The 25,645-nt window shown below is 47.9% G+C and overlaps 1 protein-coding gene across 4 annotated transcripts in view; it reads right to left on the bottom strand.

Moving 5' to 3' along the window:
* VPS53 (VPS53 subunit of GARP complex) overlaps positions 1–25,645 on the bottom strand; it is a 72,500-nt gene that overhangs the window by 4,693 nt on the left and 42,162 nt on the right. For all 4 annotated transcript variants that reach the window (XM_064165845.1, XM_064165846.1, XM_064165848.1 and 1 more), the window contains 7 exons: positions 22,694–22,936; positions 20,794–20,941; positions 19,800–19,882; positions 16,134–16,212; positions 10,056–10,204; positions 4,547–4,616; positions 1,743–1,880 (listed from right to left, as the gene is read on the bottom strand). In XM_064165845.1, coding sequence (XP_064021915.1) covers positions 1,743–1,880; positions 4,547–4,616; positions 10,056–10,204; positions 16,134–16,212; positions 19,800–19,882; positions 20,794–20,941; positions 22,694–22,936 — 910 coding nt within the window. The remainder of the gene's footprint in view (positions 1–1,742; positions 1,881–4,546; positions 4,617–10,055; positions 10,205–16,133; positions 16,213–19,799; positions 19,883–20,793; positions 20,942–22,693; positions 22,937–25,645) is intronic.

The raw sequence follows: 25,645 nt of genomic DNA, 5'->3' as shown, positions 1-25,645 counted from the left end.
TCTTGGTACTAGGTAGGAGAGCTCTGAAAACATTGAGAAGCGTATTGGCCTGTGCTGCTGCTGGGGTGAAACAGCTCTTAGGGAAAAGGCTCTTTAATGTACCAATTGGAAACTGCAGAGAAGAGTCTGAGCACTGATGAAAAGAGACAACCCACAAGGCAAACAGAACAGCCAGAGATGATCAGTCAGCTCCTGACTCCTGCAAAGAAACCTCCGTGCAGGAATACTGGTGGTCCAGCAGGAGCAGGCACTGCTGAGAACTCTTTTGTTGCCTCTCCCAAACCCAAGAGATGAGTGCTGATGCTAGCCCCCAAACACCATCTAGGGGTCATCTAGACTGAGGGTGATCTATTCAGTCACTAGGATTAGCAAACCTGCTCCATCCACCATTCAGTCCTATCACCCCCTGATCACAGGGGACCTTATTCTGCTCTGCAGAGTGCTGAGCTCCACATGCACATCACTGGTCAATTCCTCGTTACACCCACATGGAGCCCTTGTATGGGGCCAGCAGAGGTGCTTTACACAGCAGCAGGGCAAGCTTGGGATTCCTAAAGAAGCCACACACTGGCCACAGCCTGCAGACCAGCAGCCCCCTGCAGCCTCACTCCCTGCCAAAGGCACTTCCTATGCCACTGTAATCTCAATTCTGATGAAGCCAAAGAGATGCTAAGATCAGACAAATGAACTCCATTACTTTTCTGAGTCACACAGAAGCTTCTTGGAGGCAACAGGCACCAATCTTCCCTGGTCCAGTGTGAGCAGTGGCAGGGGATTCTTTGCAGGTCATTTCTAAGAAAACACAGACTTAAGCCTCTTACACCTCAGCCACCTTACTCCAAAAGCATGGAATTGCAAAAGGAATCTCTGAATTCAGAATGCAAACTCAGCTGTGACATTAGCTTGGGCTCAGGAGCAAAGCCACAATGAAGTGTGGCATGGAGAGCCTGAGCTCCACACTGCCTGCCCATGCCTTGGCTGCTGTTTACAGAAGGCTTTGGCTGGCAGCTGCCTGTCCTGCCTGACCCCAGGTCCTGCTAATTCCCTCACGGGAACATCTCCACAGCATTGCTAGCGAGCAAAGGACAATTTCATTGCCCAGGAGGGTGCAACTGCACAGCTCCCAGGGCTTCTCCTAGGATGAAACCTAACTTCTTGCTGCAGCAACAGTGGGGAGGGGGAGATTGCTTTGCTTGTTACTTTTTATGAAGACAACACACACTGCTTTTGGGTCATTTTCCAGGCACCAGGTCTGGAAAATGAAAAAGGACTCTGGTGAATACAGTAACTCAGACATGTTTGCACTGGCTGTTACACTAGACAGTAAACAGGTGACTCAAGCACGGCTTGGCTCCCCTGCACGAGGGAGTCTGCACAAAGGCCTGGAGTAACCTGAACTGGAGGGTTTGCCCTGAAGCAGACACTTATGGATGCTAGCTCTGACTTTCACAAGCTCCTGAGGGAATGTGGTGCCCCAGCTCTCCTAGTAAGCAGAACTTGAGCCCTCAGTTACCTTGAAAAATGAGGATGAAGACTCAAATGTGATGTTAAAAGAGAGTGAGGGCAAACCCAAGCGAGTAAGCCAGCTGTGCAGAACAGCTGGCAGCACACCCGGACAAGCTCACATACGTTCATGTGCAATCACAGAGTGCTGTGTTCAAAGGAAGGGCCCCCTGGAATTCACTCACTCCCATTCCCAGTCCAGCAGTCTGCTTGGCAGGCTATCAAAAGTCTTGAGTTACCTTCAGGATCATTTCAGCCCGAGTCATGCCTTTCACCACTATCTTTGTGTAGCTGGCAGGAGCCTTCCTCACCACTTGGGATCCAATGGAGGGCAGATCCAGGAGAACCATCTTCAGAGAGTGAGTGTCCAGCAGCAACTGCAATAGTTCATCACATCACTACTTAGTTATGTCCCTTTTACCAAGCTCCATTAGCTGGTATATCCCAACATCCACTGCCCACACTGGAGAGAATCCTGGTGGTTGGGCTGCAGGAAGAGCAAGGAATGAGCCACGTAATGACATGCGAAGGGGACACGGTCCCCTGTGGACATGTATCAGCACTGCTGATTTTAGCAGAGCACTGCTCTGCTGTCTCAAAATGACTTATGACAGCTCAACATCTGGCCCACAAAGCATGGGCCTCCTTCCAGCCCTTCTACCCTCACCACTACGAAGTGAAACAATCTCCACTGCCTGTAGCTGTATCATTACTTCAGTACTGAGGCCAAATGAATTAACACCCTGCTTCCCCCTGCACCAGCCACTCACTGTCTCAGGTTCTCTGCATTTACTCAACCACTGGATTTATTTATTTTAATTTAAAAGGAAAACTCCACACAATGGAGCTCCACTGAGAACTGCTCAGCATCCTCTGCTCACTGGTTGTCTGTAACTTCAGTGTGTGGTGGTTTCTGCTGTGCCAGTGGCTGAATAAACAGCAAGGAGCAGCCACGAAATTGAGCCCAGACAAGCACCGTCTGATGACAAAATGCTGTGGGTTAGGGTTTCTTTAGAGGAAAAATCATCCCAAATACCAGACTCTTTTGATTGCACAAGGTTATCTTTGAAGAGGTGAGACAAGGCAGTGAAGGACAGAGATCTGAAATCAGTGCACTGCCAGCAGTGAGTGAAAGCCCATGGGGCTGCTGGCACACCTCAGGCATTGCCTGCAAAAAGGCTCTCAGGAGAGGATGAAAGCTCCCTCTGGACACACATTAGAGCCACTGCAGAACCCTCGGCAGCCACCATGAACAGCAACCTTTATGGCACAGATGGGAATTCGGCTCACACACAAAGGACTGAGCTGAAGTGGGGGAGGGGTGGTGGTCACCCTGGTTCAAATCTGGACTGTCATCTGGGGCAGCATTGTCAGGGCTGTGTACTGCCTGTCTGATGGTTTGCATGAGATGAACCAATGCCATCAATCTCATCCTGGGAAGCCATGAAACCACAGCACAAATCTCTGTGCACCCCAGAGCTGCTGGAGCCTGATGTCAGCTCGGGCTGTCATTGCTGGATTCCTAGGAGGAATCTCATAGATGGAAGGTTTTGCACAGTTGGGGAATTCATCTCTTCCCACGTAAAGGCTCTCATGCCTAAAAGGAGCTTTGCACACTCTGCAGCCTGTCCCACAGACACAGCACTCAGAGGCTGTGTCCCCTTCACCCTATCTCCCCCCATTACCCATCCCAGGTCCCTGGCACTGCTAACTCATTGCCAAAGCTTGCTGAGATGGAGAACTGTTGTTAAGTCAGAGGGGCAAACACAGAAAGTGAAACCCCATACAGAGGTCTCACTCTCTGTGCCAAATGCCTCTGTGAATACCATCCTGCTGTTCAGATTTCCAACACCATTGTCAGCAAGCAGCAGGAGAAGCTGTGTTTAGGGCTGGGAAAATGCAATTCCACAGCAGCATTTGCAGTGGGAGGACAACTGGAAAGATGCCAGTGGGTGATCAGGAGGGTGCTCAAAAGATGCTAAGGGAACTGAGGACCTCCATGCTTGCAAAGCCAGAGATCAGCTTCTGAAGACCTCTGCACATCTAAGTCCCACTTAAAACTGGAGACACTCACTGTGAATTAGGCTAATAAAACCCCTCCTGAGCTGCTTTAAAGCAGCAATTTGGCCCTGTTATTTCAATACAGTAATAATAAAACCCTTCAACTTTAGGCAGAAGCCCACTGCTGGCAACCAGTTAATCACTTTAGGTGCTGATTAAAAAAAAAGACTTCATTTAATCACTCCAGGTTATTGCTCATTGCACAAGATGAGCAGGAACCAGGCTTCCCTCATTTGATTTCCATTAAGAAAGGGGAAGGTTCTGATGTAAAGCTCCTGTTTCATTTTGCAGACACACACTGCTCAGAACCCATCTTTGATGCCTAAAACCCAAGCAGCTTTTAAGGCACTGTTTTGAAGTTCACAGCAGTCCCATTAGGAACAATTCTGCTTTCCCCCCCTCCTTTTCTTTTTAATCAGCCCACAGGGGAGTTGCTGTATTTGAGGGGACAGCTGAAATCCTGACTCATCCTCACAGAGCAGTGGGGTCCAAGCTCAGAGGCAGGGGTGGGAGATGGAGGGCCCCAGCTCTGCAGCTGCACCCAAGGCCTCAAGACAATAAATGCCCCACACTGCTCACTCACATGCAACTTGGGGACAGGGGCTCCTGTCAAGGGGCAGCATAAATTCCTACCTTAATTCAAGTGGCAATCATTCTTCAGCATGCTGAAGACATCAGGATGGTTCAGCAAGCTGCACTAGAGGTTTGCTGCTCCTGTGCTATGGTTACCTTAGCAAAGCAAGAACTCCTCTGCTCGGGAAGGTGCCCAGGATCCCTCTCCTGGGACAAGCTCAGCTGCAGCAGGATCCCTATAAACCTCCTTCCACTCTGCCTGCTCCCAGAGTGCATCCCTGCTGCCTCAGCTGCACCAGAGTTCAGGACACCTAACCCAGATCTCTGCCCCCAGTTATCAAAACCCACTTCGACTTGCTGAACCCCAAAGCCATACAATACAGCAGCCAATGCAACGACCTTTTCTCACCTGTTCTGCCCCCACCATGCTGATAGGTTTGCACTTGAAGAGATGGTTAATGAACTTGGGAATGAAGGAGCTGCAGAGAAGAAATACAAAATGAGAGAACTACACCTGAGTGTTTGGAGCCATACACTGTGTGGTTACAAAGCATGCAAACCCAGGCTTCCCACAAAGACACTGTGAGTGCCTGGCTCTTCAGCTGATCCCAGACACATTAAGTACAATACATAAACAAACCCCCCAAGCTTTAGGTACAATTATTTTCCTTTAATCCATACTGATCTCAAAGATAACTGAGAAGTTGCCCACAAACTCTGCAAATGAATTGTTATAAACTCTTTATGAAGTATTACAGCACAAGGTCAAACACAAGCAAACTATTGTACATAATAAAACCAGCAAGGCACCAGAGTCAGTGCAGCTATCCACAGGGTGGAAGTGTCTTGATTGCATCCAGAACCTACATTTTACTGCACACAAGTAATTCCATAACATGCACATTAAATGCTGAACTTGAGGTGCAGCCAAGGTTGGAGGTCTGCTGGGCCCTGGACATGCACAGAAAGGCACTCATCCAGAAAGTCTCTGGCCAACACAATCAAGACAAGATAAAGGTATGTGAAAAGGAAAACAGCATTATCCTGTTTCACTGAGGTGGGCTTCAGACTCAGAAAAGTGACTAAGTCATCTCCACACAACCAGAGAGAGCTTGGCAAAATGGAAGCCCAGTGCTCACCACCTCAGCCCAAGTACTCCAGAGTGTCAGCTTTGGTCTTGGCTTTTTGCTTCCTGACCTGGGGCTTGGTGGCAGTTTCACTCTTCAGTGCAGCAGCAGATGGTCCCTTCTAGCAGAAGCAGTGGCTGAGCGCCAGGGAGCCCAGCTCCTGCCCCACCTACCCTGCCAAGAGGCAGCACCAGGTAAATTCAGAAGGTGAGGAGAGAGGCGAGCGTGAACAGCTCAAGCTCTGTCAGGACCACACAGCTCACACTCCTGTCTTCCTCTTGCTGCCTTGTTTTTAATGTACTCCATTTCCTTCACACAGCACTCTTTGGCTGAATGCCCACACAGCTCAGGTTTCCAAGACCTTGTCCATGACCTGGTGACAGGTCTTAAGATTTTAATGGCTCTGTCCTAAGTTCATTTAAGTTGTCTGTTTTCTGCCCTCTTCAATGAGGTGCTGTTTATGGTGATGATCTAAATTCAGCCTGATTTTCCCTCTGCATCTGTTAAGCTATTTGTTTCCTTCCCATGAACCAAGGAGCACGGACAGCATCTTGTTTGTCTTGCCACCTGTTTTCCAAACCAGGACATTTATTTTTTGCCTTTCTCATGGAAGAATGACAAAAGCATAACTCAGGCCCAGAGCAGGCCAAGCTGCTGAGCACATTGAAATAAATGGTTCATGGAAGAGTCCTTCCAAGCAAAGGTTCCTCCTCTTCCCCTTCCCTCAGACACAGCCACGACCTCTCTCGGTGAATCATCTTTTCCTGGAGAGGTGTCAAGGAGAACAATTTCAAACTACTATTGAGAAGCAGCTACTGGGCTGCCCCAAAGAGTTTTGAATTTGGCCCTCAAAAAAACCAACCCTGGCAACAAATCATAAACAAGAGGAGGCAAACAAGCCCTGTCTCCTCTTGCACGACTGAGCAGCAGAGATTAACTTATCTGTTTCAGAAGTCCATTTTTCAGATGTATAGCTGATTCCCAGAGGGCAATTAGAGAGTGCCAAGCACAGCTGGAGCTTAGGTGATGCTATAAACTGATCAATGGGTAGCAGCACTGGATGCAGCAGAAGAGCATAGGAGATTAACTGTACCTTTGATCTCGCAGGTAGGTCCAACTGCCCCTCCCTCTGGGAGGTCAGGCGTGGAACTAAGGCTGCTGTCCGTGTGAGACACAGAGCCAGCCTTTCCTTCTGCAGGGTGGAAGAGCAGCAGCCAAAGGGCCCCCTCTCCTCTTTCCCAAATCTTCTTCTCTACACAAGCACATGATCTCCCCTAGACAGCATTCTGCCTTGCATGAAGCAGTTCCCAGGCCCCTTTTGGATGACCACCCACCATCAGTGCAGAAGGGGAGAGTGACCTTCCACCCCTGCATGCCTCTTCTTTCACGGTGCCTCATTGCAAACAGCTTCTCAGTCCCAGCAGGATAAACAAGACAAACCATCAGATCCAATTTTTTTTTGGGGGGAGCTAGCAGAGACTATCAAGAGCAGTTGCACTTAACTGAAACATTCAGTGGAGCCTCTTGCCTAGGCTGGAGTCCCTGCGTGGCTCTCAGCACGAGGAGGCCATCCCGAAGAGCAGAGTGCGCAGCCACAGTGCTCCACACCAGGTTTTGTACTCTGAATGCCTCCACTCTCTGCACATCCACAGAACCAGGCTGCATGCCAGAATTCATTTACAGCTTCAGCCATAAAACTGAATCCAGCAAACCCTCCATAGAAGCAGACAAGTCCCCAGTGCAATAATAAAGCAGCGCAAGACAGATTAGGAACCTCAAGCACAGAAACCACAGCATCTGAGAGGCTCCCATCCAACGGCAGCAGCTCTGCCAAAGCCTGTGCTTTCCTAATCCCCTGCACTGATGATGCATCAAACACAATGCATTGCTGAGCGAGGCAGACAGAGATGCAACCACAGTCTGCCTGCCTGGTGGGAGACAAGCTACTACAGGACACTCTCCAAAGCACCCTGGTGGCACTGAGTCACTGCAGCTGAAAAACGGTTTGCTTATACCACCCCCCGAGGTGATGATGAGACCTTGCAGGCTTGGCTCAGTCTGATGCGCCCAAACCTCCAGGAGCCATCTCATCACGACCTTCTTCCATCCAAGTCCTCTCAGCATGCAAAGGCCAGGGGGGCTGAGAGGATGCCTGCTGCAGTTACCCACCACGCCTGGCTGCTGGTGCTGGAGGAGCTGCTCTCCTGGCGAGGGGCAGAGCTGTTTGTTTTTCCTGTCTCTCGGTTCTAATCTCTTCCTCATTGAGGTCAGGTCACAGACTTCCCAAACACATCCCCGCGTAGCAGCCACGGCTTCATCGCTGAGGTTTTTGATTTCAAAGGGTAAGGACAGAGGTGCAGTGAGAGAGCAGCCCCTCGCCCTGCCTGCTTCTCACCATGCCAAGGTGGTGAGGCTTGCACATTGGTCAAAACAAAGCAAAAAATGACAAATGAGGTTAGAGGACTGATGCAATTGCTGAAGGCCATTTTTCTTCTTCCAGACTTGGCTCAAAAAGCTCCGTTTTAAATTTAGTGACTCTAGATGCCTTCTCCCCTGTGGTCCTGTAACTCAACACCAGCGCTTCACGCAATCCATTAGAGCCGAGAAGTGGCTGGCAGCTCACAAAGACACAGGCATTAACATAGGGAGCAGCACAATGCCCATTAAAAGGGCTTTCAGTGCTGTGAAGGACACAGAAGGTATTCACGTTGGGCAGGACAGCATGTTCCATCAGAATTCAGAGCTTCCAAAATACACCCAAATGCCATAAGCACTTCAGCCAGATGGGTTGATGGATGGTTCTCCTTGAACCCAAGTTGCACAGGAGGACTTCAACCGGGATGTGACTAAAACAACCTTTCACTTCCACACCTGATCAACAGCACCGAGAATTCAGAGCTGTGTTTCAAGTTTAATGTGCTGTAGATCAGAGCTGCGGAGTTTGGAAGGGGAGCAGCAGCTTTGCAGCCTTCTGTGCTCCGCTGCAGGCCGTGCTGGGATGAAGGCACTCTGCTAGATGTGAGCTTTCCTCAAATCTGAGCACTGGGTATTTTAGCTGGAGTTTACTTGGTATGTGCTTAGCAATAAAGTTAAAAGGGAGGCAGCTAAGCTGGGGTATTAAGAGAGCACTGTGAACAGCTGAGTAAATGGGGGGGGGGTGTTATTTATCACCGTGTTAGCCATAGGAAATTCAAGCATAACCACAGAGAAGGCTTAAGTGCAATAAATTTTCCCTGGGACAGCATTTCAAACAGTGATTATGGGCAATGTCACAATATGATTTATCAGTAACTGCTCCTTAATGCAAACTAATGAGTACCCAGAGATAGAAAGGGGGAATGAAACTCTCAGGCCAGGTTCCCTGCTGTGAAGGCTAACAGTTCTCAGAAGAGCCTGCTGCATCTCTCCCTGCTGAAGCAGGAGCTGAGGCTCCAGCCTCAAACCTGCACAGTAACTGCCAGGCCATAGAGTTTATTTGAGGATGATTAGCTAACTACAGATGAATGAAATGTTAAGGTATTTTAGAGTGACACATGACACGCATGGTGCTGCTCCCAAGTCTATCAGCACAGTCACATGCAACACCAAAAGCAGCAGCTACAGCTGGCAGAGCCCTCCTGAGGATTTTTCTTGGGGCACTGGCATGCAGAGCTCAGCTGGCCACAGGCAAGCAGGAGAGAGCTCAAAGTATCTTCTCAAAGAGCTGCGTTTTTGTTTCAGACACCTTACTTTAAGGTTTGGATCTCCAAGAGATACTGGAGAGCTGCACCCTCAGCCCTGAATGCACAGGCAAGGAGCTTTGCTGTCTCATCTGCCAGTTCTTTCATGCTGCTCGACTTCAAGTCTTAAGCCAAGAAGATATTCCCCAAAATCTGAATGTGGTTTTCTCCTCCTTACTGAGCTACCTCTGCACAGAACAGCAGCTTTCAGACTGTGAAGGCAGAATATGCATCTCACATGTGCCCTGCTATTATAAAAGCTACTCTGAGGCCAAAGATGCATCAGCACCTGGAAGCACCACAGCCTCCTCCTATCACTGGAAGGAAAGCTGGGTCCCCAGAGGCAGAGTTATGGCTACATCCAGACACTGAGAGTACTTTATGGATATTCAACCCCAAGCATTCTATGCTTGGCAAACAGCAGCCAGTGATCATCAGATTATTCTGTGGGGTGGTTTAGGAACCAGTAAACACAAATACCTGAGAAAATCTGCCTCAGCAGGAAACTTGAGACAAGAAAGCATCTTTTAACCTTGGCAGCAGCTGCTGGTGTTTGCTGCCCTACCCCACCTCCCTCCGTGGTCTCCTTGGTGGAGAGGTTCTTCAGACAGACACTAACAGCAAATAGATTATCACATATGGACTGCTGAGAAGCAGAGCCCTTGATACGCTCTGTGCCATGCTGGCAACTGCAGAGCCCTCAGTGAGCTCTGTGCCATGCTGGCAACTGCAGAGCCCTCAATGAGCTCTGTGCCATGCTGGCAACTGCAGAGCCCTCAATGAGCTCTGTGCCATACTGGTAACTGCAGAGCCCTCAATAAGCTGTGCCATGCTGGTAACTGCAGAGCTCTCAATAAGCTCTGTGCTATGCTGGTAACTGCAGAGCTCTCAATAAGCTCTGTGCCATGCTGGCAAATGCAGAGCCCTCAGTAAGCTCTGTGCCATGCTGGTAACTGCAGAGCCCTCAATAAGCTCTGTGCCATGTTGGCAAATGCAGAGCCCTCAATGAGCTCTGTGCCATGCTGGCAAATGCAGAGCCCTCAATGAGCTCTGTGCCATGCTGGTAACTTACTTTGCAAATTTGATGCAGAACTGAGTGAAGTACTTTCTGGTGGAGGCCAGGTTGTCACGGATGATGGGGACGTTCTGCTTAATGTGCAGAATCACCGAGGTGACATAAGGGCTCTGGTCACCAACGTGTTCCACGTTCTGCCACTGCATCTGCACAAAGGGAAAAAAAAACAACCCAGAAGACTGTTGAATTCATTAAGGTTCAAGCAGCAGGTAAGGAAAAATGTACAAACTTCCTGCCAACAGATCTCTAAGGAACATCAAGAGATTGCCTCTGGAACTCACCACCCAAGGTCAAGTTCTTTTTCACTACTGATCGAGCCAAACCCTTCCACAACGAGACACGAAGCAAACCCAGAGCAGCCCGTTCTGCACCAGTGCAAAGAGAGCTCCTGACTGGTAACCCACACAAACGGGGACCACAAGGGTTGAAAATGCTGCTGGAGCCCTCCAGACTGCCATTCTCCCTCTCTGGAGATATTCAGGAGCAGGCTGTCCAGAAAGGTTGTGCAGTCTCCCTCTCTGGACACTTTCAAGACCTGCTTGGACGCGTTCCTGTGTGAACTGCCCTGGGTGATCCTGCTTTGGCAGGGGGGTTGGACTGGATGATCTCTAGAGCTTCTAAGGTTCTGTGATTCAAGACTGACCTGGATGCATTCCTGTGTGATCTGATCTAGGTGATCCTGTTCTGGCAGGGGGTTGGACTGGATGAGCTTTCAAGGTCCCTTCCAAGCCCTAACATCGATTCTGTGATGAATACTGAACAGCTTCCAGGTTGCTGAGATGAAGTGCCCATATAAATCCTGATTACAGGCATTTGAGAAAATATCTGCAAGCTTGCAAAGTCTGGATTCCTGTATGGCAGCCAAGACTTTAATACTGGTGAGACTGATGACAGATAGATGGAAGAGGTAGAAACAGTCTTAAGAAGTCCAAAAGGCTCTACACCAGCGTAGCTCAGACTGAAAGCCCTCACGGTGCACAGGCTGTGATGCCAACTGCAGCTCACCCCAAACGTGTGTAAAAAAACAAACAACAAACCAAGAGGAGTTACTCAACCTCCCATTTTGTTCTGATTTGCTGGCAGCAGAAATGCCACAGGACAGCCCCTGTGAACCCAACGTGAGACTCCCCTGTCTCTGAGCCTGACTTGCAATGCCCAGGGAGCACAGGTGGGAATTAGATATAAAACTGAGGTAATTGGGTAAGGCCTGGCCAAGCATCAGTGTGGAACTGAGTCTCAGTGAGGACCGGGAGCATCCAGCACAGTGCTGTTATCTGTGCTACTGTTCAGAGGCTACGCACTCTGCAACATGCTCCAGCTGCTTGGAGATGCTGCTGCTTGTGCCAGAGAGGAAACAGGAGGAAAAGAGATATGGAACCAGGATAGGAAACTGGGCACATGAGGAAGATGAGCTTTGTCTTTTGAGAGGGTGTTTGTCCTCAAACTTGTTTTCCTCAGATCTGGATTTTGCACGTGAAGTTTTGCTGTTCCTGGTTTTGATTTAATTACGGAGACTTTGTCCACTGCACCCTGAGTCAGTTCCATCCAAACATGCAGCCTGAAGTGACTCAATGGGCAAGAGAAGCCAAATTCTTTGCAAAACCACAGTGTCTGAGGGAGCCTGCACATGTCCTACCAAAGCTCTCTTAGCTGAACCAATAACCCAAACACCAATTTGCTCATCTCACATCACCAGGCAGCTAGAAAGGATCTCTCTGCTCATCTCACATCACCAGGCAGCTAGAAAGGACCTCTCTGCTCATCTCACACCACCAGGCAACTAGAAAGGATCTCTCTGCTCATGTCACATCACCAGGCAGCTAGAAAGGACCTCTCTGCTCATCTCGCATTACCAGGCAGCTACAAGGGATCTCTCTGCTCATCTTGCATTACCAGGCAGCTACAAGGGATCTCTCTGCTCATGCCACATCACCAGGCAGCTAGAAAGGACCTCTCTGCTCATCTCACACCACCAGGCAGCTAGAAAGGACCTCTCTGCTCATCTCACACCACCAGGCAGCTAGAAAGGATCTCTCTGCTCATGTCACATCACCAGGCAGCTACAAGGGATCTCTCTGCTCATGTCACATCACCAGGCAGCTACAAGGGATCTCTCTGCTCATCTCATCACCAGGCAGCTACAAGGGATCTCCCTGCTCATCTCATCACCAGGCAGCTATAAGAGATTTCTCTCATCACCTGCTCTCCAGGTTTTACTTCTATCTGGAAGACTGCTCAAGAGGCAACTCCTCATCTACTCCTCATGGTGCTTGTCATATGCACGGAACACACTTTGTGGCTGCCTCCCTGCTGGGCTTGCACATTCCCAATGCTGTCTTCTTCTTGACAGACAGCAACCCTCAACCAACAAACCATCCCCAGGTAGTGAGAATGGCCAGAAAAAAAAGTGGGAACGAACTGCTGAGATGAATTATTGCAACAACAATAAACCAGTAGCTTTTTCATTTTGGTGCTCTTGGTTCCAAACCCAATACTTCACCAGCAAATCTTTTAAAGCACAAGCAGTAAAAATAGCCCTTGGGGTGTGTGTCTGTGTGGGTGTCTTTCACCCAAGGAAAGGAAAAAAAAACCAACAGTAGCTGCACTGGAAGACACAGCACACAGACTGAAAAGTCATCAAAAGAAATATGAGCCCAACTCTTCTGGTAAAGCTTTGTTCCTGTCAGTTTGAATTTATTCCTCTTTTTCCCTAGTCTTATGTTTTTCTTGGGATATCCACAGAGTTTACATCCACAAGCTGAAAGTGAGCTGAAGGAACAGGAGCAGCAAGGCTTGGTGCTCAGCAGCCAAAGGGAGAAGCCTCATGCATGCTGGGGGAGCCCCGAGTAGTGGCCAAAAGGCACCTGCACACTGCAAGGACACAAGGTGAGTTGTAAGGACGAGCCTGAGGAGCCAGTGCTGCCTCCACAGCTGGGCTTTACAACAAAAACATGAGACCCTCAGGATTTTAGAGTGCTTGCTTAAAAAGGAGAGGAGAAGAAGAGATAGACCCTGAGCAGAACTGGGTTGGTATGGCACTTGACAAGAGCTGTACAACCTTCCAGGCATAGCAGGGACTCAAGAGTGCCCCTGGGTCTGCCTATCTGTGGGTCTCCATGTCTCCAGAGAGCTGGAAGTGGAGTATCAGGGCCAAATCAGGAACCATCAGGTCCCTCCTCCACATCCAGCACTCAAGTGGCCCAGCAAAAAGTGCTGATGGTGATTTAATGGAGGATGAATCAGTCCCCAGGTATGCAGCATCCCGTTGTCAGCTTAGTACAGGCTCCAGGCTGGGCACGGGCAGGATCCACAACCGCTGGGCCAGCACCTTCTCCTTTGGCCTTGTGTGGCTCATGCAGGAAGAGGTGGGAGGCAGAAAGAATACAGTGGGGGCTGCAGGCAGCAGATATTGCTGCCTTTGAAATTGCCTCCACTGTTTCCCAACACAAGTTTTGTGTTGCACTGCTGCATGCTGCCCTGTGTCTGAGGGCTGAAATGCAACCATGCTGACTTTTCATTAGCAGCTGGCAGCTCTGATAGCTCTGCTCTGGGGTTTTCCTTCTGTTGGAAAGGTTATTACAGCTCCATGCCTAAGTGCTTGCTGTTGTCCACTCGGCTGTAGGGGAGTAGGAGACTGCAGCTGTGCCAAAAGGTTTTAGCAAAATATAAAACCCCAGCAAGTGATGGATATGAGTCACTAAAATGTCTCTCAGCCCCAATTACAAGCACACATGTAGATATAAATCAATGCTTAATTCAGCAAGTAAATCAAACCTTACCCAGTGCAATCCATAAACTTAATTGAGGCACAAATATCCCACATGGATTAGCAGTTCCCTCGTCCCAACAATTAAAACCAAAACACACCAGGCACTTCCAGTGCCTGCTACAGATCAGCACGAAGCATTCACAAGCACTCTGTTATCCAGGACATGACAACAGGGGGGTTAGGGCAAATTCCTTTCCCACCCCACATCCCAGCTCCCCATCCTACAGCCATGTTTCATCCTTCCACACCTGCTGTGAAGTCTGAGTACAGATTATCACCTACGGACTCTGAAACACGGAACCTTCTCATCAGTCACCATTTCTTCCAGAACACACAAAGCAAAGAATCAGGGGAAACTCAGCACCATTTCCAGCTGAAAGCAGTATTTATGATGCCATTTTCTCTGTTAGATCTCTCAAAGTGGCCAGCAGCCAAAGTGGATTTAGAGGTTTAAGTGTTTCTTAATTTACCTCTATAGTTAACTGAACATTTTTGCAAGGGGAAAAAAAAACCCAAGCAAAAGCCAGACTCCAAGAAAAGAGTGGGAGTGTTCAGTCTTGGAGGAGACCAGAGGGAAGCAAATGAAGCTAAACAAAGGAAGAGCCCTAATGGAGCAGTGGTCTGGAGACAGATTTGTCTTCCCAGTACAGGAAAATGGGAATGGGTCAGGCACAGCCTTTATTCCTGTAATAACTCCTGAATTTTTACACGTCCGGAAGCTAACTCCATGTTTAAATAATTACATGCAGCTCTTATTCAACTGCTGGAGTAACAGCCTAGCCCTCAAGGAAAGGGAGGAGCAAGGTGAAGGAAAAAAGCTTCTTGCACCAAACCCAGGTCTAGTAAAAATCACCTAAGAGTGAGGCTGGTGCAACCAGTGGAATGTGTGGACGAGTGGCCAGTATTTATGTAGCTAATTTCATAACACTTCACTTGTTTATACATCACCAGTCCCACCACAGGTGCTGCATCTTACCCGTGTCCCAAGGACAGAAAGAAACTGCCCTCCCAGCTGCTGCTTTCTCCAGGCTGTGGTTTACTTGGGTACAAACAGCAGAGTGATTCAAATATGGAACAAGACTACAAGTGGGTAGATTCAGATTGGATGTTAAGAAGTTCTTCACCATAAGGGCAGTGAGACACTGGAACAGGTTGCCCAGGGAGCTAGTGGAAGCCTCATCCCTGGAAGTTTTAAGGCCAGGCTGGATGTGGTTCTGAGCAACCTGATCTAGTGTGAGGTGTCCCTGTCCATGCCAGGGGGTCAGAGATGGAAGATCCTTGAGGTCCCTTTTAGCCCTGACAATTCTGTGATTCAATGATTCTAAATACTCCCATGACCTGTAGGTTCAGCAGGTCTGAGGACTGCCATGGCACACACTGCCCCTCCCTCCCCCCACACCTGAAGCACTGAGCCCTTCCTAAAGCTGTTGTTTTACTGTGAGGAAAAAAAAATCCTCTTTTGCTTTGGAACACGGACAAGCTCTGTTACCAGCTGCATTCCACTTCAAATATTAGCTGGGGGTGGCTTGGGGTAGTTACAGCTGGAACACATCATAAAGCAGAGAGCTATTAAAATTCATGGCAGGGAGACAGCGGTGCTGATCCTACCAACATGCAGCTCTCTGTTTAATATAGCTAATTAAAAAAAAAAAGTAGCTCAATCCACTTTTGCTGTCTTCACCTCTGTCTAAAGCAGTCTGGGTTTTCACAATACTTTGGCAAGGAAAGCCCAGCTCTGCCTTTTCAAAGGTATAAAAGCCATCAGTGTAACTGCAACTAAATCCTTCGGCACTAATCAGATGTGGAGGCCTCTCTAGGAACGGCTCCACGTGTCCTTGAGAGGCTCACAGGAGCAACAGGGCTCCACATCACCCCTTGAGTACCCCCATTTAACAGACAAGCTAGTAGAACTCCTAATCGAAGAACACAAAGAGAGCAACAAAGGAGAAGGTGCACTTGAAATTCCAGGCTAGCAAAAGTTTTCTCCGTTTCAAGGGTCTGGTTGGCATTAAGGAGGGGAAAGAGAAAGCCTTAGATACTTACAGAAAGGATTTTATTGTCCAGGTGGTTTAATGTGCTGTGAAAGAATGAAAGCTCTCATCTGAATGATAGGAGGGTTTGGAGTGAAGGATGTGTTTGTAACTACAGCAGTTGCTGGCTTTAAGGAGCAAGAAGAAATCAATATGTGGCTACATCTCAGAACAGCATAAAAGGATATGCCAGAAGTGAAATCAGGCAATCAAAGCAAGCGAGGACTCCACAGGGATCTTAAGGCAACCTCTTCCCAAAACAAATCCATCCCCTACCTTGCTCATAGCAGTCAGGGCAGGGTCACAGGCTGCATCCAGGTCCTGCACTAACAGCTGTATGCTGTTGGAGATCACACTGTGAAAAAAAAACAAACAAAAAAGCAAGCAGGAGTTTTAGAGCAGTCCTCAGCCACACCGTGCCAGAACTGCCACGTTCGGCTGCGCAAGGAGGAAAATCAGCTCCTAGCTGACTGCAGCCTTCTGCTGGGCAGGCATCTGGCCACAGCCTGTACTAGAAAGAAGCTGGGAAGTGCTGCAAGCTGTGCCTCAGAGCTACACAACAGGCTTTAGGGCAGAGAGGCCACTTTTACAGCTGACCTTTCTTTGTTCTGACACATAGAAAGGGCTGGAGGTCAAAAGGATTCAGGTGGGGTAATCCTCACCTTCCCAGCAGGAAGAGGAGAAACCTCTGAGCGCTGAGCCCAGCTTCACATTTAATCCTGCCTGTGTAAAACTACTATTTCATCACCTCTCCCCTTACAGTCAATATTCTATTGCTCACAGAAACTTGCAAAGAGGATTTTAAGAAGTACATCTGTCTGAGCTCTGAATGTGGCTCCCATTCGAGGAGCTCAAGGCTGATTGTCTTATTTACACTACGTCTAGGATTGCTGCCATCCATTGTTTGAGCTCCTCAGACACACACCAGAGCAAAGGACACATTCATCATACACACTGCCCTCCCTCTCCCTTTTTCATTTTCAAACTATTGCTTACAGACATATTTGATGCCACCATATTATGATGTGCACAGAGGTGCAACTGATCCTAAAACAACACCAAGAAACAGTCTGCAGCAACTCAGACCACCCTCAGGGGCATGTAACCCAGCACTCACACTACCACTTCTGCTAGCACAAAGGACTGCATTTCACTAACTGCAGTTCAGTGTTTTAAACCATCACAGATGCCTGTTTATAACTTTGGGATTAAATATGCAAGAATTGGATCTTACTTTTGCTCTTTCACATCATGGTAGCACAGATGGAAATTGCAGATATACAAGAAACCTGACCAATGCTTCCTCAAAGCATCTTTCCTCCCCCTCGTCATCTTTGTGAAGTTCTAGAGTTCACTGTTCAAAATATTTTTGTGTCCTCCTCCTTGCTGAGCTATGCTATCACCCACTCTTAGCCCTGCTGCTGGGATCCGGCTGTTGTTCTTCACCACAGCCCACGCAGGTTGTCTTATTTCCCTTCCTAGAGCTCCAGCACCTAAAGACTGGCACAGGATGCCAACAGGAGACTGTTCTTTCAGAGCAATTGATTTGTTTGTAAAGCCAAACTCATCCATAATCAGCTGGAAAAATTAGCATGGGAGATGAAGTGGCCACTGGCTTCAAGTTACGTGACCTGGACCTTGCATTGGGATAAAAAAAGCCTGTGAGCATTTCTGCTGGTGCCTCTGCTTCTGCTGGGTGCTACAGAAGTCACTCCCTTGGGAGACTCCACCAGCTCAAGTGCTGCTAAAGGAGCTGGGCTGAAATTACCACCTTATGGGCACAGCTGGCTCCTGCAAGGCATCTGCTGTCGGGGACTTGTAGGAAAGAGTTGTGGTTCAGCACCAACATGAAACAAACCTCAGCAGCTCCATCGCCAGCCTCCACACATCAGGAGGCCTGTCTGAAGCTGGGTTCCAGGCTCTCACCTAGAAAGCAGGAGATTGTAAACCAAGAGAGAATCCTTTGTCTACACCTCAAAGCTAACACCTGCTGCGGAGGAGCAAGGGCGCAGCAAGTAGCTTGCTGTAAAGAGCAAGCATCAGGATGTGCCAGGAGGGCTGAGATCCTGGCTCTGCTAAAAACCACTTCAAATCTTTGCCCCAGACAGCATGTAACAGGACTTCAGCAGCAGTGAATGGATCCTCACACAATTCCTGACAGATGCACAGAAGGTAAGAGATCAGGAAGCCAAGATCACAACTGAGCAGTGCTGTTCTTGCATAGTTCTCACTACAACACTTCAGGCCTTTGAGGGGTCTCTGAATGATGCCCATAACCTCACAACATATCAACGGGGCACAGAGAGAGAATCATGTCTTCTGGATTTGCACGGCAATCATTTTCCTTCTCTTGAACTCTGAGAAATCATTATTTGCAGAGCAGGGGTACCAGTTGGACTTGGGGATCCTGAGGGTCTTCTCCAGCTGGAATGTTTCTGTGATTCTATTTCCTCCACCTTTCCTTAAGAAAATGATGAACCACCTCAGGAGTAAGCCCCACACACATGTGGCTTTAAACAGGCTTCAGGTGGTTCCGCATTCTCCTTTCTGTGAAGGAAGAAACACCTTCCAGGGTGTACAAGCAGCAATGCTTTATCACTTTCTTTATGGCTGTGCCTAACAGGACATCAAATCCCAGAAGAAACTACTTGTTTGATGTCGAATGAGCAAACGCCAGAGAGGTTTATAGCTATGACTTACACTGACAGAAGACTTAAGCACTGTGCTGGAACAGGCTGAAAGTCAATTAAAAAGCCTTGGTTACATCAGGCCTGACAGTTTAACTTTCAAGCTGTTCAAACCAGCAAACCTGAGCTATATATTTAAGCAATTTCTAAATCACATCACAGTGGCTGCCTGTGACCAGCCACCTCATCAGGCAGCCACTGTGGAGACTGAGCAGTGACTCAAGAGAACTGGCTCCTGCCAGACTAGTCACTGGAAAAGGCAAAACTCAGTCCCAGCTTGCCCACGTTAAGAAAATCCTATCCTGTGTCCCTTTTGCTTCTGCTCCCCCAGCTACCTTAATTGCACTGCCTTAGTGGACACAACAACCCCAGCTTTTGGGCAGGGACTCGCTCTTAAAAAGGTCTGAGAAATATCTAAAGGGAAGGGAGTCTCTGCAGCCTGGACTGGAGCCTGAGACCATGTGAAAAGCCTGGATGGAGATTCAGTGGGATCTTGCCCAGTGGAGGAGGAGAAGGAAGGAAGTCTTTGGAAAAAAGTTTCCTTGCTATCTGGGCTGAACCCTAGTTTTAGGTAGTAGAGAGCTGGTGATAGAGATCATGTCCTCAGCTTTGTCAAGGTTTTCTTTTGTCTGATGTGAGGCAAACCAATTACTTTTTTTGCCTCTATTCCCTTCTCAAAAACATTCAATCTGTTTATCAGTAGTGGAGAGGAGAGGACGTTAGAGGGGAGTATTTTTAGCATCGCTATGTGAAAAGTTATTTCCATGAATGATAATCTTCTCTCCATTATAATTCCCAAATAGAAGATGGGATCAGTCTTTTATGTCATCTGAAATGGAGTTTGATCATACTGACAAGGCTGCTGATTAACAGTGGGAAGTTAAAGCAGGAAGGAATGTCCTGAAATAGCTTCCTTTCTTGAAATGTAACAGTTACCTCCCAGAGCTGCCAAGATGCAAATGCTGTTTCAAATGGAAACTCACTGTTTCCCTTCCCCTTTCCAGTGCTCTTGTTCCTTTGGCTAGGGGATGGGGAACAACTACAGCTAAAGAACTGCTGCTGCTCTTGGAGCAGCCAAAGGATGACCATTCCTTCACCAGGAAAATGTCCGTGCCTAGGCTGCCTGGCTCGGTGGGTCCTACTGCTGGCTGGGTCCCATGACACAGGGATCTTGGGCTCGCATTACTCCAGCACCATCTGGCTGACAAACCGGGATGTCTGATGCACTGTGGGAGGATGCAGCTGCTGAACGTACATGCTGAAAGTGTCCATCTCTCCTGTCAAGTTGATTCTCTCCACTAGACTTGCATCCACTTTTTCTTTGAGTTTCTCTTCCAACTGTTAGGAAACAAAACAAGTGACAGGCAGATCAGATTTCTTACCTAAAATTATCATCCTTGAAAACTGATGTCCTGGCAAAATCAGCTTCTTAACATCTAATCTGTGTCCAGACTACATCCAAAACTCAGCCAGTGCACACTGGAAATCACTCCTTGTTGGACAGACTGGAGATATTGATCTGCCAGGATGGGCTATGGTGGCACTGCATCCTCAAAGAACTACACCTCCAAGAGCATGCATGCCACCCTAGCATAACACACTGACGTACCAGCTTAGCGTCACAGCATCTGTTCTGCTAATAAAGGTATTTTCCAACACTCTCTCTGTGCCCAGCCTGCAGAGGAGGAGGATTGTCAGTTCTAGCAGTGGAGGGCTCTTGATACAGCCAAGCATCACAGTTCATCTACCACCTCATAGCATTTTCAAAACACCTGAAGTGCAACGAGCACTGTGGCTGCAAAGTGTATCAGCATAAAATACCTCCTTCTCTTCACTCCACCTCACCCCAACAGTTCATGCAAGCATTTTCCCAAACCTATTTTGAATTGCTACCTTTTCTTGTTTTTATCAAAAGGAGCTCATGAACCACAAGAAGAGTGGTTTTGTTTTCAAACAATTTGGTCCCCAACCCCAAACATATTACCAAAGGAGTATAAAAGGACTGAATCCCAAAATGATGCTGCAAAGCAGGATTACAAACAAATGACTCTCTCAGGCAGGATCAATACTTCTTTTTCTTTGAAATATAGATTTAATAACATAGAGTTCAATAATCAACAGGATGTTACGTGGAGCAGGCACTATTAGGGATATTTTAGTATTTCTGACTCTTTCCAGTCTTCCACAGCAGCCTGCCCCTGAGGAGGGAGAGGAGCTGCTGCTGGGCACCCTCTCAGAGGAACACTCACCTGCTGGGTGGTCGCCAAGCAGTACTCTGCAGTGCTCAGGATGCTGCAAATGAGGCAGAGCTCTTCTAACGTAAACTTTGCCACTTCAGAGCCTTCCTTTTCTTTCAGCAAACTAGTAATGGTGAGCCCACCACTGCTGCTGGTTGTCCTGGAACAAAGAAAGGAGACAAAAACTGTGAGGCTCTCAGGCACACAGACATCCACAGTGAATCAGACTTCAATGCCATGAAAAGCCTTTATGGCCACAAAGTGCAACGTACTGTGTACCACAGATCAGTGTCACTACATCAAACCCACAACTGCTCTTCTACTTAAGGAATAACCTTTGGAAAGCCAAAGTCTCCTGGCAAAGGACAACTCATTCACAAGATGGCAGATTAGGATGCAAGTGGAATACAACTTTCTCCAGCCAGCTTCACCTTCACTGCCAGCTACTCAAAATCTAATTAAAGATTACAACAAAATCTCAGCAACTACCAGGCAGTTGTCATATTTATCTTCTCAGTCCCAAACAGCTGTCAACATGCATCTGAAACTTTGCTAACTTGCTTTAAAAACTGATGATATCAACAGAGTAAATTACAGAAGATGTAGCTTCTTTCCACTGTCTTCCAGTGATTAATGACTGTGTATCAACAAAGTAAGACTCAGAACACTTTAGAGTCAGGAAATTCCCTACCTCTCAACTCTTTATAATCCAAACCCATTAAAAAAAAGGGGGGGGGAGAGTGGGCAATGACATTTATCTTGGACAGCAAAAAATGGAGCACACAAAATATGTGTATAAAGAATGCAAGTGAGGTCTGATGGAGAAGATTAGCTTTCCACTTGTCTGGATGTAACCTTCTCCCCCTCTCATCTGAGAAAAGATTTTACTGGTCTCAGAAACTTATTCTGCTGCTCCCAGGTTTACAAGGGAAACAAAGTGAAGGTAGTAAACAGCACACAGAATTATCTGTGGTTAAGGCTGACAGTATCTCAAGGTGCTCCTTTAGCCTGGACACTTATCCCTGCTGCTGTAAGCCCATGGTGATTTCCTTTATTTTCACAGGACTTACATCTGTGTATTTCATTCATACACACAGACAACGTTACAGGGCAGAGGGAGTTTCATGTAAGCACTTCAGCACCACACGAATAAACCACCTTCATTAGAAATTATTCTCTGGATAAGGCTGAGCTAAGACAGCACAGAATTACAGTGTGAGTTGCTTGCCCAAGTTGCAGGGGCAGCACAACTCTGAAAGTCACAGAATCACAGAAACATCCAGGTTGGAAAAGCCCCTAAGGATCACCAAGTCCCACCTAGAACCCTACTCCACAAGATTCAATTTAAATCATATCTCCAAGCACCACATCCAAACGACCCTTAAACACATGCAGGGTGGGGGACTCCAGCACCAACCTGGGCAGCTCATTACAGTCCCTGACCACTCTCTCTGTGAAAATCCTTTTCCTAATGTCCAATTTAAACCTACCCAGTTTCATCTTGAGGTCATTCCCCCTTGTAATTGTAGACAAATTATGTGTGAGAGTAGCCCAGCACCAGCCTCTCCACAAGACTTGGACCTCTCTGAAGCAACTTGGGCTGGCATTTCCACAGGAACTTCAAGAAAGTGTAAATCTGAGTGCTAATCAAAGCCAACCATGAAGCTATCCCCCAGAGGCCCTTAAAACCCCCAAGGCCATGCCTGTCCATTTGCTCTCTTGCTGTTTCTCAGTACAACAGATTGCACTTGGGAGAAAACCCTGCAGTAAATGTGCTCAGGTGGCTGCTACCTGGATTCTTTGACAGAGAAACAGAAGTGTTCCCAAGAAATTTGCTATCTTTACAAAGCATCTGCTCCTCACTGGAATGTCTCACCAGACTGTGCTGCAGCATTTGGGAAGTGAAACTCACTTGGGCAGGTTTCCAGAGAGAATTTTCCAGGCGTATTCCCGAAGGTACTTCTGGAATATGGTGGTCAGAGCTATCATGGGCTCGCCTGTACTGAGCTGGGAGCACTGCACCATGCACTTCTTGTAGTAGACAAAGAGGTCAGCACAGCTGGGCAGGACTGCTCCTCCTTCGTCCACGTTGGGCTTGGGGGGACCTTGAGCCTTGAAATCCGCCACGAACCTGTCAATCAGTTCGCTGAGGTTTCTGATGTGGGGGAACAACAGAAAGATATTTTTGGGTGTTGGTGGGGGTAAGAAACAAAGGGAAGAGAAAAGAACAATGCTGCCCTGTCTTGTGACACCAGCAAATTTTAGCAAGGGACTATACCAAGCCGTTCTTATTGCCTCCCTCTCAGCACAAAGCTCACACCATAACGTGGACCGGGCCGATAAGTAATGACCTTTTGTACTCAACAGTTGTAGTGGCAGCTTCAAACTGTTCTCCAGTCACATATAAAAGCCCTCAAGTCTGCCAGGACCGGGTTCAGCACATTTGATGCAAGTGCATAAAGTGGATGCTCAGGTTTCATTCCTGGCCCCAGCAGAAGTAACAGTTGGGCTTCCCATATCAGTGGCCTCCAGAGGAGAGCTCGGGGAGTATGGCTTTTAAAGGGATGTGCTCCAAATGGTGAGCCATGTGCATTTCTTGGTCCCATTTGGATACCACCTGGTTCTGCACAGCTTCACACATCTTTTAGAGAAGTTTTATTTAGCACGAGCACAAAGTGCACTTCCTACTTAAACTCTTTTTAAGAGCACAAAAAGGCCTCATATGGTCTCCAGCGATTCATTAGAACCTGGTCCTTACTCAAATATTTTGGTCTTTAGGCAACAATAAACTTCACTCCACTGTTTCGTCAGGACAAAAAGGCTTTTTAGCATGGCAGAGAGCCAGAACCATCAATACAGAACTGAGGGAGTCTTCTGATCCTGGGAAGTCCCTCTGGTCCTACTCCTCCAGAGACAGCACATCCGTGTTAGGAACCAAGAGCAGCTCTGCTGACACTGGAGCTCAGCTAAGCGGAGCAACCTTTGCCAGCTGAACTAAATTACAGCAATAAACCTCCTCCCCCAGACACACAAACACACACCACAACCTTCCACAAGGAAGTCTGGCTTTTGAGGAATACACAGACATTTCAGATGACAGAGTGGCACTCCACTGAGCAAAAGGAGTTGTGAAGCTCTTGCATTTTATATGCCCCACTCCACTACGGTCTTGGCCTCACTCGCCCCAGTGGCCTTCTTCCTATAGCACAACCTTCACCCCTCACACTGCTCAGGGTCTAATGGCTGTGTTGTGCTACAATCCGTGGTATCCAAGTGGTATCCAAAGCCAAATCCTTAGGAGAATGGAAAAAGAAAGAGCCAAAGAACCCAGAGCACCACACAAGCAGAAGAGGTGACCTGTCTCTTCCCTGATAAACCTATGCATTACAGCACCACAACAGATGAGCTCCCACCGTGGGTGATCCACTGGGCCAAACTATTCTACAGCTATGTGCGTGCAACACGAGGGCTTTAAATCACCCAGCCAGGCTCTTTGGCTTAAACTCAGAGGCTTTTGTGCAGACAAGTAGCCCCTATTTTCATGCTTGCTGCTTTGAGTACTTGACATAGCTCTGATTCCACAGATACACACAGTTCCTCGGCTTCCTCACAAGACCTGTAAAACCATCAGGCGGTTCAAGTGGTGTGATAAATCTCTACCCTGGCACGAGCAGTTGAACCAAAGCATTGATTGTATTCGACCACAGTGAAGCGAAATGCACCTCCCCTCCTGGCCGCAGGAGAGCCCAAGGGATGGCTGCGGCAGGAGCTGCAGCTTTGCTTCAGCTTCTCGAGGCAGGCAGATGTGGCTTGCTCCGTGTCACAGTCCCACCAAACAGCTGCATTTCCACCTCTGCATCTGCACTCTGCTCCAGCAGGGCAAAGTGGAGCTTTCTTAGCCCTTGCCATCCATTTTGGGTTTTTTTCACTCTTTCAGTCTCAAAACACAGTGAGAAATGTGAGAGACTTTTGTTTCTTCACGCTTACTCCACATGCTCTCCTCTTCTCTGGGGTAGAATGCAACCTATTTACATTTTCCTCATCCTCCAAGGTCTTGTTAGCTGGGATGCAGGAGCAAATGAAGCTGTTCAAAAGAGCTGGGAGAGCAGCACTTGGAGCTTCAAGCTCTTGCTGTTCCTAACCTGGGTAAACTGCTCATTGAAGGCAGCCATGAGGACTGCTCATATGGCAGTGTGGGACTGAGCAGGGTATGGCACACTGTGGGCAGTGATATATTATTAATGTATACCTCAACTGATGCCAATCAAACTTTCACAACTAGCCTCAGCTGGCCCAAACACAATATGAAGGCTAACAGTTTTTGTGTGGTACAACAGGAGCACAAAGACCCTGGCAGGAAAAGCTGCTGGGAGATGAAACATGAATACAGGAGAGCTACAGAAATGAACATCTTCTCTACAGGCTCTGTATAAAGAGCTCCAAGCAAACTCTGAGAGCACAGATGTGGTATTTCCTAACGGCAGCATGTTTATTGGGAGCAAGAACTCTCCAAATCTAACCAAGAGAAAATGTGAAATGAAATCACAAAGGGAATTTTATTCTGGTTCTTAAATCATTCCATCCCTACATTCCTCTTTCTGTTTCACTCAACCTATTCAAGTGTTTCTCCTGCATCTCTGGCAGTCATGGCAGGAGCTGGGCAGCTCCTCAGCAGCATGAGATAAAAACATGGTGTTCAGGAGAATGATAGAACTGCTTTGATTGCAAAAGACCTCTAAGATCATTAAAAGTTCAACTATCAACCTAAGACCACCATGGCCATTAAAGCATGTCCCCAAGTGCCACAGCCACACGTTTCTTGAATACTGTCATGGATGGTGACTCCACCACCTCCCTGGGCAGC

The sequence above is a fragment of the Pogoniulus pusillus genome, chromosome 27 (genome assembly GCF_015220805.1).
Source record: "Pogoniulus pusillus isolate bPogPus1 chromosome 27, bPogPus1.pri, whole genome shotgun sequence".
In the NCBI taxonomy this organism is placed as follows: Eukaryota; Metazoa; Chordata; class Aves; order Piciformes; family Lybiidae; genus Pogoniulus; species Pogoniulus pusillus.
Note: the sequence above shows the minus strand (reverse complement) of the source record. Positions and strands in the feature narration are given on the sequence as shown.